We start from the raw sequence: 14,759 nt of genomic DNA, 5'->3' as shown, positions 1-14,759 counted from the left end.
TTTAAAAGTTACATTTTACTATACGCAACGTCATTATTGATGAATAAACATATTGAATATGATGTGAATGTATCTACGCGTATATATGCGTGTTTCTATGTAGAATCGTTCAATAATGGTGATAAGTATTTTTCATTCCTGTCTCAGCGATAAAGTGTCAGTAATCATACAATCTCTGTGGCTTTTATAGCAATGTTGTCTTTTTACAGTTATATCTGGATTTTTCTTCTTCATTTCTCTTCTCCTTCAACAAATTCAATATTTCGCAACTGAAAATAAACCAACCGTTTCACTTTTGCTTGTAATGATTAAAAGTTTATCGTTGATCGTTTAACACTGGTCTTTTTTTTTTACAAAGAGTTTTGTTTTTCGTATATTGTTTGTTCCACAACTCAATTTGAATTCGACAAACTGATTTGGTGTGGTTCAAACATGACATCTCCTGTTTTTAACTCTGTTCCTGCCACAACTATCATAATCACGTTTAGTCGACGACAGATTGTGAGAAATAGAACTCGATCGATGACAGGATTATTTGAAATCTCGTGCGATACTCGATGCATCGTCGTATTTTAAAATCGAATTTAAACAGTTAAAGGGATTGTCTCTACGTACTGGCGGGTTCAGTGACGTGACGAAGTAATTGTATGAGTTAATGATGTCAGGCACGATGTCATGCAGGGTATATAAGGGGGAAGGAGAGTAATTTTGGGTATTATGGCGTTTAATACACAGCTATGTCAGCTCTTTTCCCCCTTTCTTTCTTTCTTTCTTTCTTTCTTTCTTTCTTTCTTTCTTTCTTTCTTCATGTTCTTTCTTTCTTTTTGTCTGTCTGTCTTTCTGTCAGTCTGTCTGTCTGTCTGTCTTTCTTTCTTTCTTTATCTCTTCCTTTCTGTCTTTCTTTCTCTCTTCATGTTCTTTCTTTCTTTCTTTATCTCTTCCTTTCTTTCTTCATGTTCTTTCTTTCTGTCTGTCTGTCTGTCTGTCTTTCCTTTTTCCCTTTGTTCCTCCTCTCTCCTTCTTGCCCTCCACCCCTCCCTCTCTCGCTGCCCCTTTCGTTTTGTTATGGAAATATTTATGATGTTTTAATAAGTCCAAATTAAATCATTCTCAATAAGTGTACCAATCACAAGAAAATTATATTGTATGCTGCATTACCAATAACTGCGTTATCAATTATAATAGAGCATGAATGATAATGTAATAAACATCCACTATTCTACAAACGTATTTACTAGGCCTACATGGCATTGAGTTATGAAATAAACATCATTATAAAGCCGATATTATCATCGTTCTCACTCCTTAATTTGATAGAATAAATGCAGACGCGTATATTCCTTCACCTTTCCTAGAATGTTGGTCATTTCAATCAACTTGTTTTCTTGCGAAGGCCTTTGAACTCGAAGGAGGATAATTTCAATGACCTCTATTTCATGAAGTGCTAGTTGACCTATAACATGTATGACACTCTCTGTGCATTTGTTTTCCCGATGAACTTCGTTTAAAATTATCATATTGCACTGAACTTGAATAAAGATACAGTGCCCCCTCCCCCCCCCCCCTCCATCATCCTAACGGTCATAATCTGCTCCGCATCACTTCAGTAGCTGGTATATGTTCAGAAACAAGAAGTTCAAATTGATTTTCTATCATTGATATTAATTTTGTAAGGGAAATTTGCAATCAATTGCAAATATTTTCTTGCAACATCACCCATTTGTCTGATAAATATACAATGTTGATATATTGCCCTAGCTGTTTGATATTAGTGTAAGCTCCGTACAGTATTATCATTTGATGTTTTTGTTATCCTGTCAACGTACTTTTTATATTTTATTAAAAAAAATAATAATAAATAGTTCCATAATTTGGTCCATCATCATTCAATCAAAACTCTTCGTATTTCAGTGTTCAATTATTCATTTGTCGAGGAAATATTCATTTGGATTTCTTTGAATGATTTTTTTCAAAATCATGGCGTTGCGTATACATTGACTTCATTTTGTCAAACCAAAATTGGTACTCACGTTGCGCGATTATGAATATTCATATTTCTATCGGTGCGGCGTGGCGGTTTAGGGGTGATTGATTTAACACAAAAGCTAATAAATCAAATCGTAATATCATGGTATTAATCATAATCAAACTTGTCAACGATTTGATAGTTCAGCAACGAGAACAAGCAAATTTGCCCGGCCTGAAGGAGAATCAACCTTCGTCAAAACCTCACATTATTGTCAAGGGCATCCCGGCATCCTTTCCTGACGGCGAAAATAGCACCCATCAATATCATTATAGTTTCTTTCATTTCAACTTGATTGATTGTGAATTTACTTCTCAAAGCAAGCTACATGCCGAATTATACTTTAGATTTGCAACACCCTTTCACTTTCACACAAAGCCGAAATTAGTGGAGGAGGGGGAGGGGTGGATATGTGCATCTGCTAGGGACACTTTCATAAGTTTTCATATTCAAAATTTAAGAAGGGTGCAGGAGGTTCCCCTTTTATTTTCAAAAGGCTATCCCCTCACCCGTTGTGCTTGTGACCTCACTACTATTCCATTATTCCGAAAGTAAGTTTAAAGAACGTTTCATATAATATACGTCTATCAGATGCAGTATACATGGTATAGGCCTACATGTATAAGTAGGGGTGGATACAGGATTTTCCAAAGGCGGTGGTGGGCATTTATGTTCAGAAAATTTTACGAAAATAAAAAAAAAAGGTTTGCATTCCCGAATGAAAGTGATTCATGCTCTGACAACCCCCCCCCCAAAAAAAAAAATGATATAAAAAAAAGAATTCACATGCGTATGCCAGACACTTTCCAATAAATACATCTTCATGACTCTAAAAAGGGGGCAAGGGTCGGACTCGACCGTGCCCCCCCCCCCTGCATCCGCCATTGTGTAGAAGAATAACTGCCTTTTGAAGCTAATACTCGTTACTTTTTTGTAATGTTAGCATCAAAATTTAATCTGGTGATCTCAAATCAACCTGAGTTTGATATTGTATGGTGATTACGATCATGGTAATTAACAATTAACCTGAAAAATAATGATGCGATTAACGTTTGAATAAATGCGATAAATCAAATAATTCCATATGATTGATAAATGTTACAATGTTTTATACAACATAATTTCGCCTGTCCCATCAATACATCATTTTCACTCCCCTGTAATTAACCGATAACGATTCTATATATGTTACGTGATCCATTAAAAATTGCATAATTTATCCACAAGGCCTATTCATATCTGTTTTATCAATCAAAGTGAACCAATATTCCACGCGATAACAGACCCGTCGGTCGACTGAAATTGAATTTACACAATTTCTTCTTCCGTCGTTACACATGTGATCTTGTAAATGTCGTCATTGATCACGTCATAGTAGTGACCTTCTGTTGGTTGATGATGCTGAGATTATCTCTCAAATCAACACCTTTTAATAATTCACCTGTCTCACCTGAGAAATTGAAATACAAGAAGCCTTTTGGGGATGAATAGAAAATTAGTATGCATGTGAAAAGCGACTCATTTTTACATTAAATAGCATTAGCCTATATGGAAGCGTAGTAATATGTAATAAAATGAGGGATTTTTTTTATTTCTTAAAACTTTTTTTTTAAGATTTAGTTTCCATTCGATTTGATTTGAATTCATGCACGTATATGGTTAAGCGTATTATCACAGAGGCTCCTTTTTCCACAGGTAAATGCAGATATAATTATGTATGACAATTTTTAGATGTTGTTGGTAAACAATCATTGGCTATTTTTTAATAAAAAAAGATTAGTGGTCTTGGAAAATCTTGATTATACACATAATATATGAAATATAGCCATATTCCAAGCAAGATCTTCATTGCTTTAGTCATTTAAGAAAAAAAAGATTGTTTTTTGTTTTCTTCGTATGCCATATAGGGTAGCCGCACCCATCTTCTAGTTGGCCATGCATTGTGTTACGTAATAATTCCCAGATACGCATGAGCCAAAGGGTGGCAACAGAATATCAGCGCAATACAACGAATTATTGATGCCATCGTGACTGAGTTTCGAACCCTAAACCCTCTGTTAAAACTCGAGTGAAGGAGGATTATGATTCGCGTATAACTTATGTGCAACAAAGACCAAATTATCATTTCTCTTCAGTTTCTGAAGTTGAAACAAATTTAGTGTTGTTGGCTATCTGCGTATGTTCTTCAAGCTAGAACATAGTTAAAGGACAAGTCCACCCCAACAAAAATTTGATTTGAATAAAAAGAGAAAAATCCAACAAGCATAACACTGAAAATTTCATCAAAATCGGATGTAAAATAAGAAAGTTATGACATTTTAAAGTTTCGCTTCATTTCACAAAAGAGTTATATGCACATCCCGGTCGGTATGCAAATGAGGGAACTGATGACATCACTCACTCACTATTTCTTTTGTATTTTATTATGAGAATTATGAAATATTTTGATTTTCTCGTCATTGTCATGTGAAATGAAGTTCCATTCCTCCCTGAATACGTGGAATTCCATTATTTTAACATTTTGTGGTTCAGGCAAGGAGGTCCTAATCGTCAAATTCGTAAAAATTGAAATAATGTATAATTCAAACAATAAAAAACAAAAGAAATAGTGAGTGAGTGACATCATCGACTCTCTAATTTGGATGTAACTGGCTCGTTCATATAACTATTTTCTTAAAAATAAGCGAAACTTTGAAATGTCATAACTTTCTTATTTTGCATCCGATTTTGATGAAATTTTCAGCATTGTGTTTGTTTGATTTTTCTCTAATGATTCAAATCAACATTTTGTTGGGGTGGACTTGACCTTTAAGAAATTCACTGTAAAAAAGTAAAGTCTTAAAGAATTCACCAAAATAAAATAAAAATCGTGAGAAGTGCGAAAGGTATGCAAGAACAACATCGCATTCATCCCAATCAATCATACCATTAATAGGACACAAAGAAATCTTTAAAAACAAACAACTTATTGAAAACATCTATTTCGAAAAACAGAATTTCTTCCTTTCACAACGCCTCAGAAGGATATGACCTCACCTTTAAACTCGAATTACATCGGGATGAGAAAGGGGAGAAGACAAAAATCTAGTACAGCGGTCTTGAACTTGGGCATTCATGCGAGATTTGCAATTGTGATATTATTGTGGGAACAGCGGGGAAGCGAGCTGGCTTCACGCCGGGACTCTGGCGTACTTTGTTTGCACTGGTCCGATTGAATTAGGTGGTACATGAACTTGAAGAAATATTCGACAAACCTGGGATTGATAAAATAATGTCCTTGTTGTTTTGGAAGACTGAATCTGACATAGATGCCCATCGTATAATCATTTTTGACGTTTTAACCTATGTGGGCTATGTCGGTATTGAATAGGCCTACATGTAGGCTATAGGCTACCTAAGGATATCATCTATAGCAAGTTGTATGGAGATGAAGCCCTTTTTAAAATGAATACTAAGAAAGCATGAGTGCTCATGTAAGAAACTAGAAGATTGACGGCTTAGCTAGGGTCCTATCCGAAGGACCTGGTAATGTTGTACAATGCCTTATCCAGGGGCGCGAGCACATGAACTCAAATCACCTGGTTACAAGAGCACCGGGCCTCGTCAAGGGTAGAAATAACATGAATGAATAAGTGTATAGCTTAGTATAAGCCGTACTTTCCCACCCCTCCCCCGGCCACCAAATCCATCCCCAAATATTAACTAAGGAAACTGATAAAACTTGTAAAAGATCTGCACTATACATGTCATGTAGTTTCAGCAGCTGAAACCTTAGGAAAGGAAATTTCATGTAAAATTGTCATTTTATGAATTTCGCTCTTTGCCTTTGATAACAAACAAACACCGATCTGGTTTAGACTAACTACACTATCAACAGATCAGTAAGGTGTTATAAACTTTGACATTATAAACACCAAATGGCAATCCATTAGAATACTCTGTGAAAGATCTAAAGTTACTCAATTGAGAACGAACATAGCATTTCCGGTAAATAATTTCTAAGGTGACAATTCTCGTAATGAAAATTCATCCTTGAAACATGCATTTGAAAACTAATGTTTAACCACATAAAAACACATGTTCCCTTTAATCCAATAATGAATAAGAATTTACTAATCTAATTCTTACACTGTACTTAAGTTACATTGAATCCTAATGACCTCTTTAGATCTACATTCCTTGATAAATACAGGGGGTTTTCTGTGAATTCTGAGCCGATTTAAAACACTAAGCAGTAGCAAGTGGGTGTCAGAGCGCAAATTAAGTTTGCACTTATAATTAAGAGAAGGAAGCATTGATAATCTCTGTACACACGTATACATAACCTTATCGTGTGGGACTACAAGTCTACTACCCCTACAGAGATCATCGCAAGATATTGACAGTATTATGACCTAAATCTGTTTGCTAGATAGGTTGAAGGAAGAGTCATTCAGATGGATGATATTCAGATTTAAAGGGAAAGTTCACCCTGACATAAAGTTTGTTGTAAAAATAGCAAAAAAAAAATGACAAGGAATATTGGTGAATGTTTGAGAAAAATCCACCAAAGATTAAGAAAGTTGTTAGAATTTAAAGAGTTTTTTCATTTGTGACGTCATATGCGAGCAGCTACCTCATATATCGTGTAGTAAAAATAAAAATCAATGTAATTGCCTTTTCTAAAAAAAATATATATATGAAAACGGTTTTTATTGTACCCTCGGTATATCAAGAAAAAAATTATTTCACTTTTCATTTTTCCTGAAAGAAAATAAATGATAGTCATCATGGATCATTATGAAATTAAAATTAATGCATTTTATACTACTTAAGGTCAAGTCCACCCCAGAAAAATGTTTATTTAAATCAACAGAGAAAAATCAAGCAAGCATAACGTTGAAAGTTTCATCAGAATCGGATGTAAAATAAGAAAGTTATGAAATTTTAAAGATTAGGTTATTTTTCACAAAACAGTTATATGCACAAATCAGTCTCATGCAAATGAGAGAATCGATGATGTCCCTTACTCACTATTTCTTTCATTTTTTTATTGTTTGAATTATACAATATTTTTCATTTTTTACAGATTTGACAATTCATTCATTCATTCATTCATTTATTTATTCATTTTTCCAACAAATTTTACAATGCAATAATAACAATATATAAAACATAACATCAGACAATATAAATGACATAAATATTCAAATAAACCAAATACAAAAAATATACACTAGATACAGAAGATAATATTTCCAATTTGATAATAATATGCAAGATATGTTGGAAAAATGGAGTGGCCCACTAAAAAGCAAAGCTTGTAAAGGGTGGACCACTCAAAAAGAAAAAAAAGTATAACGTATAACACTTAAATCTATATGGGCCAAAAAAGCAATAAGGACCAACTTGACTGAACGATACAATATTAAATAATGGTAATTCCACATGTTCACGGAGAAATAAAACTTTTTTTCACAGGACAATGGGGAGAAAATTAGACTATTTCAAATTTCATATAATAAAATACAAAAGAAATAGTGAGTGAGTGATGTCATCAGTTCCCTCATTTGAATACCGACCGGTATGTGCATCTAACTGTTTTGTGAAATTAAGTGAAACTTTGAAATGTCATAACTTTCTTATTTTACATCCGATTTTGATGAAATTTTCAGTGTTATGCTTGTTTGATTTTTCTCTTCTTATTCAAATCAGCTTTTGTTGGGGTGGACTTGTCCTTTAACTTATGGGGCAGCTGCTCGTAAATGACGTCGGCACAAATCAAAAACTTAAAATTCTAAAATCTTTCTTAATCTTTGAATGGATTTTTCTCAAACCTTCATACATTTTGTCAGGGTGGATTTCCCTTTTAAAGGCTATAAGCCTATTCAACATCCAGATAACTTGAACAACTAGAGAAAGATCAGGCAAGTATGGTACGCAAAATTAATTTTGAAAAAATGATGTAAAATTTCAGCAGAAAAGAAAACGATTGCTTAATATCACCAAACGGTGATGCAAAGAACAGGCTGTATGTAAATGAGGGAAGTCGCTAATGCCCCACACCAGCTTACCTGCTTTATTGTATTTCATCCTATGAATTTTTAATATTTCATTTTTCTCCTCCACTAATGTAAGATGTTTGTAGACACATCGAGCTAGTAGAATTATCTTTATGACTTTTTGTACAATAGCGATACCTTTAATCAACAAACATTTAGATCAGTGTAGGTATTGATTTATGATGGAATAAAACACATAAGGGATAATGAGTGTATCATAAACCTCATGCAACGTATAGATCACTGGAGTTTTTTTTTACTCAGCAAATGTTTAAACGCCGTATCGTCCTTATCGACGACTTATTGTCATGAACCTGATAACATTTGAAGTCCTTTGCTCATGACTGCTTTCCGTTTTATCCGAATAAACTTGACTCGAGCTTTAAAGTTCAAAATAAGGCTATACCTTTAGTTCAAATCGGCAGGTGGGCAAGGTGTGCTATATAATGTAACAATTGATTCTCAATTTGAGAACGAAAACTTAGCATGCCTGTACTGTATATAGTCTTGCTGAAAAGGTGTCGAACCATGTGATTCGAATAAAGTCATCTATCTCTATTTTTTCTTGTAGATATCATAGTCCCATTTTTAGAGAAAATAACATTTAACTTGTTAAGTCATTTAAGTAGAATTAGGTATACACTGCTAAACAATAATTTAAAAAGTATACGTAAGCATCGAAACTTGCAATTGCATGCAAATTTCTTGTTATCAATCACCGATTCTTACAAAACACGCAGATTAGTTTGTTTTTTTCATTTTACGATTGGTGATTTCCTGCTTACAAGACAGAAACGGATGGTTTTTACCATAAGCAATAATAATTAATTGGATGAAAGATTGATTTATAACATTTTTGGTGAAATATCAACGATCTGATGATCATGACGTAAACAAGCATGACGGTGTGCAAACAGTAATTTCATTAGAACGTTTCATTAAGTTGAGTAAGAACGCAGAAGGCCGAAATTATTAAAGAACATTTATTAAATGTCCTCCCAGTCATGCAAGTGGTCGGCGCATTATGACGTAGACACGGTAGATGGGCGGCGTCGATGACCATAACATTAATGAAAACGGATGTGAATGGTCGAGACAAAAAGAAACAATGGTCAACATGATGACCCAACAAAAAAGATTGAAGTTACAAGGCTATTCTCCTGTGGTCGTTGATACCCGATGTGGTTTACCTTTATAATTTTTTTCTTCAAAACAACAGTTGCAAATTCAAACTTAGTTGAGGACGCATCACATTCAATCATAAAAGTCTTTGACAGCAAAAACATTAGTGATTGTCATTCTGTTTGAATTTTCTTTGCAACCAAGTACCACCACCTTCAAACGCTATAGGCCTATCTTATTCGTTCGTCTATTCATTCATTCATTCATTCATTCAATCAATCACCCATTCATGTATTCATTCATTTATTCATTCATTCATTTCATTCATTCAAACAAAATTTATTTTTTCCATTTTCACAATACTGTATACTTTTTTCGTCATAAATTCATGAATGAATGAATGTGCCATTAAAATTCCAATATAGACACCTGAATGAATCAACTATCGCTATGGATTCCATTCAAAACATCAAACAATGTAAGCGACTGAAATTATATCATTCTGTTGGTGTTAATTAAGGTTATACACACTGAAAACAAATCAGTCAAATTGACTAGACCAGTAGTCAGCTGGGTGCAACTGATATGTCTAGTCACATTTCTGACATATTTTCTAGTCAGAAATAACTCTGTTCTAGTAAAATACGACTAGAATGTAGTCAAATGACTAGAATTATTTGCACCCAGCTGACCCTATTAACTAGTCATTTTTTTTAATGATTTGTTTTTAGAGTGGACATAGTGTGCATTTTGATTGGGAAAGTTCTAATTGGAATCTTGATGGTTTGAAAATTGGATATGGTTCTTCCACTATACTTGAAGAAAACACCAAAGACACATAAGAGACACACTTAGCAAATAAAGTGTACATAACGAAGCAAAATGAAAAAGAGTTATCGATGAAATTTAATAGTAAACATCATTAAGACGATTACGATGAATAAAGAAAAAAAATATTGAACTTACGTAAACTGGTTCGGGCTAAGGAACTCCTCGAAAACCAAAGCGATGCAAAGACCACAACTGCATACTGTAAATAGCTCCTTAAGTGTCCCATCTTAAGTTATGAATACGATGTCACCTGTACTGGTCTTCAATTTAACATTAATCCAAGTAAGATTTGTAAGGTATCCTTTAATGATATCCAATCCTTAGCAATAGGAACTTGAAATGCAGCTTGCCTCTGAGGTAAAACGTTGTTGATCCTGATTGATATGGGTGTATTTAGGTTTGGGGTGAGTTCTGCGGAATGAAATCCAGGGGAAAACGGCAGCTTCGTTAAGGTGTCCTGTTTAAGGCAGAGTTGGCAGACGATGTTTGAGTAAAAATGAAACCTTGGATCTTCCAAAAACGTCAACTGCCGACAGTGATCCGAGTATAAAAGGTTACTTTCGAGACAGTCGAATTGAAATCCCATTAGTGGAGCTCGCTTTAAATAGCCGAAATGAAAGAAAGAGAGAAAGGGAAAAACTCCTTCGTTAATTCCACGATGTGACGTTACGCTCAATGAATGAGTTTTAGAAGCACTTAACAAGACGCCTTTGAACAACAATCGTGTGCTAATCTCACATTGTCTGTGTGATAGACCAGGGTGATAGATGAGGGAGGGAAGGCATTTAGGAGTCCAGACTGGCTTTTGGAATAATGTGTCGAGTTTGGGTTCCAATGAATGCACCAACTTGGTTGATTTTGGAGTGATCCCCGCTTCCGCACTACTTCCCCTGCGATTCGGCCATGCAATGCACTCTCAGCACCTCATTTTTGCCTGTCTCTCTTCTTGATACCGCAGAGTGGACGTAGATGGCTCCCTTTTCAAAATAGTTTCCACGAGCCTCGATGTTTTAATTCATTTTACAACATCAAATGTGAATGCGTAGTTTGCATCGTGAATTCTATTTGGAAGGAAACGAGAATTTCATTGTATTTTTATACGTAAATACTCCCCACAATTATCCCTTCCATCCCTGCATTTATATTCAACAAAAGGCTCAGGAAAGAGGGACGGTCCTCAAATTTGAATTGAAAAGAACTTAAAGGGGAATCCAGCCTTGGCCATAAAATGTTGTGTTGGGAAGGAGAAAAATAAATTAAACAGAATGGTGAAAATTTGAAATAAATCGGACAAGAAATAAGAAAGTTATAGCTGCTTTAAAATTGGGATCACTAATAGTATATAGATTTCAAATTGGCAACTGGGTAAGTAAATTATGACAAGGGGCAAGGACAACCTTCCCATAGGCCATGTACTTTATTATCAGGGATTTGTGGTTTTCTCCAAGTACCCATTCCCCTGGGGCAGTAATCTAAATATAACCCAGGTAGTATATTGTTAAATGTCCTCATGAAAAAAAAATATAATTTGAAATAAAACTTTGAGGAAAAATGACATTTTAGCCATAATATGTAGTGGAGTACATGGAAGAGTAGTCCTTGCCTTACATCACTATGACATCCCATATGCGGCCAATTTGAAGTCTCCATGAGTATAGTGATTACCAATATTTACAACTTTGAAAAATTCATAACTTTCTTGTTGTTTGTCCAATATTGTTCAAACTTTCACCTATCAACTTGTCTGACTTTTCTTTTTCTTATAAAAACAAGTTTTTATTTGGGTTGGATTCCCCTTTAAGGAAGGCGAGTTTATCATTTTTATAGTTAAAATGAACCGATTTATCATTTCAATGTTTGTTTCATACCCTCATCCCCTTAAATGTTCCGTTTCTTTTGTTCTCCTTCTTTTTTCATCACTTAGAAAATTATGGGGCAATTATTGCCCCACCCCTATAGTAGCACTGCCCCTGACTTAAAACAAAATGAATGTCATGACACTGGATACACGCTTATTATTTTATTTAACTTTTTAGACTGGAAGAAAGTTAACATTTATGTTTAACCAGATGGAATGAGGGTTTCCTTGAAATTTTATTCGAGTGTAGTGAGGGGGGGGGGTATTCTTACTCTTGATAATTTATGTGATCCTGGACATGGAATAGGGCAAAGAAGTGGAGCAGAGAGCACTGCCAATTGACATTGAATATACTGGAATAGTATACGATGAGAATGTGAGACGGGATGCATGGAACGTGACGTGCCCCTACAGCTCTGGGGGTCGCTCGCCCCTAGGGTCGTGAGATGCACTCCGCAGTGTGACACTACACCAACCCGCCGACGGGGTCGACCGCGAACTCAGGGCCGACGATGTGGAAACCAGCTGTTGGCGAATTTCACGGACTTGGCGGGCGAAAATTCTAATGGCTTTGCCGTCTGCCGTCGTTCTTTCAACCCGGGCGATCGCGAACAAAACGCGAGTAATTGCGCTCTAATTCGTGCGACAAATGCCCGTTCGCTTTCGTCACCCATTTGAAAATACGGTGACGAGATGGTGATAGCTGTAAACAGCATGCACATCAAAATGTTTTCAAGTTGTAGTATTTTTGTTTTGCTGGCCAGGCCGACGCCCCCGTCAAACCACCGAAATTAGCTTGTTACAATTTGTGCAATGCCAGCGGGGGGGGGGGGGGGGGGCTGCCAATACTTGTCGAAAAGAATAAAAGAATGGGGAGTAATATCCCCTGCAATCTTCCATTCACACCGTGGAGTACATGGCTGTTACAAGGTGGACGCCATGCCCCCCCCCCCCACACGAACACGCACCAAATGCATAGGATTTTAGGCACTAAAACTTAATAACCCCATTTAATTTATAAATGCAAAATGAACCACCACTGACTCATCGTGACTAAAGACAAGTTCATGCTCTTCCAAGTGATTATTACGTTCAACACAACTATGTTTAAAAGGATTCTCCGGGCTGAATATATTCATATCTAAATAAATAGAGTAAATTTCACAAATCAAAATGCTGAAAATTTCATCAAAATCGGATAACAAATAACGAAGTTATTGAAGTTTAAAGTTCAGCAATATTTTGTGAAAACAGTTATATGCACGTCGTCATTAGGTGGGCTGATGATGTCACATGCCCATTTTCCTTTTTCTTATGTTATTACAAGTCATGAAATCATAAATGTTTAATTTTTTCATATTGTGTAAATGATGTGTCTCCATTATGATAAAATAATTTGCGACAATACATAACTAATGCACTTATCAGTTGTCAATCCAATTGTTTTAGTTCTTGGTAGAAAATGTTTGAATAAACCTAAAAGAACAAGTGGGGAAATGACATCATCAGCCCATTTACATGACCTGTTGAATATATATGACGACATGCCTAGAACTGTTACACCGGAATAATGCAAATCTTTAAAATTCAATAACTTCGTTATTTGTTATCCGATTTTGATCAAATTTTCAGCATTTTGCTCTGTGAATTGCACTCTATTTATAAAGATATAAATATCTTCAGCCTGGAGTATCCCCTTAAAGTATACAAACCAGAGCAGTACCTCTGATAAGTGGACATAGTTTAAACAGATTTTTGGAGCCGCTTAAATAGATAAGATAGAGAAAATAAATACAGAAATAAACAGAAAATCTCTTAAAATGGTCACTGATCTTCAGAAAGAAGTTTTCTCAAATCTGATATACCAGTAGTCGATGTAGGGTGCCGATTTCAATTGAATTCTCGTATCGTACTATCGCAAATCCGAGAACCTATACAACCGAATTATTTTTTTCGGGTGTACGAGTTCTCGGATTTGCGCGCTCACTCGGCTTGGGCGTACGCATGTACGGAATGCGTAGTACGAAACGATTGAAATCGTCTATAACTAGGCTAGGTGCGAATCGGTGGTTAAAGCCTGTCTGAAACTGAAATAGACTAACAAAATGTAATTCATATATCGGACTTTCATTCTCGCATCCACATCTTACAAATTGTTGTGACCCATACTATGCTATAACTGTTTTATTTTGTTTGTGTGTGTGTGTGTTTTTATTGATTGACTCGTTGTAAAATAAAATAACACAGAATTAAGCGCCCTCTTTTAGAATTTTCTATTTTTTTCATTAGAGAATACATTTGAACACATTTCGTACACCTGATGATGGTGATAATGGTGATGATGATGATGATGATGATGATGGCAATGATGATAACGATGATGATAATGATGATGATGATGATGAAGATGAAGATGATGATAATGATGATGATGATGATGATGATAAATGATGATAATGACGATGATATTGGTGATGATGATGGCAATGATGATGATAACGATGATGATGATGATGTTGACGATGATGATGGCGACGATGATGATGACAATTATGATGATAAAAATGATGATAACGATGGCAATGATGATGATAGTGGTGGCGGTAATGATGACAATGATGCCGATGACAATGGCAGTGATGATGGTGAATATAATTATCAATACCAGTCATTACGATTTGACTTGGATGAGACAAATTTACACATGGAACGTGGGCATGAAGAGAAAAATAAACTATTCTCATCTCGATTCAAAAATGCTGTTTAACTATTTTTTTTTATTGAAGGTGATATCATTATTGGAATTGCATCTCTCATTGTTTTACCTTTGTGTATCATAGAGATGTATACTAATAACGCAAATTAGTATAATCATATCTCT

General features: G+C 35.2%; 1 protein-coding gene across 1 annotated transcript in view; it reads right to left on the bottom strand.

The window, feature by feature from the left end:
• Nucleotides 1–10,964, bottom strand: part of LOC129277401 (coagulation factor X-like) — a 100,594-nt gene extending 89,630 nt beyond the window's left edge. The window contains exon 1 of the mRNA XM_064110269.1: nucleotides 10,156–10,964. Within this exon, the coding sequence (XP_063966339.1) occupies nucleotides 10,156–10,246 (91 nt within the window). The 5' untranslated portion in view covers nucleotides 10,247–10,964. The remainder of the gene's footprint in view (nucleotides 1–10,155) is intronic.
• Between the last annotated feature and the right edge of the window lie 3,795 nt (nucleotides 10,965–14,759).

Source organism: Lytechinus pictus, chromosome 15 (assembly GCF_037042905.1).
Source record: "Lytechinus pictus isolate F3 Inbred chromosome 15, Lp3.0, whole genome shotgun sequence".
In the NCBI taxonomy this organism is placed as follows: Eukaryota; Metazoa; Echinodermata; class Echinoidea; order Temnopleuroida; family Toxopneustidae; genus Lytechinus; species Lytechinus pictus.
The sequence above is the reverse complement of the archived record's forward strand: the minus strand, read 5'-3'. Positions and strand labels throughout refer to the sequence as shown.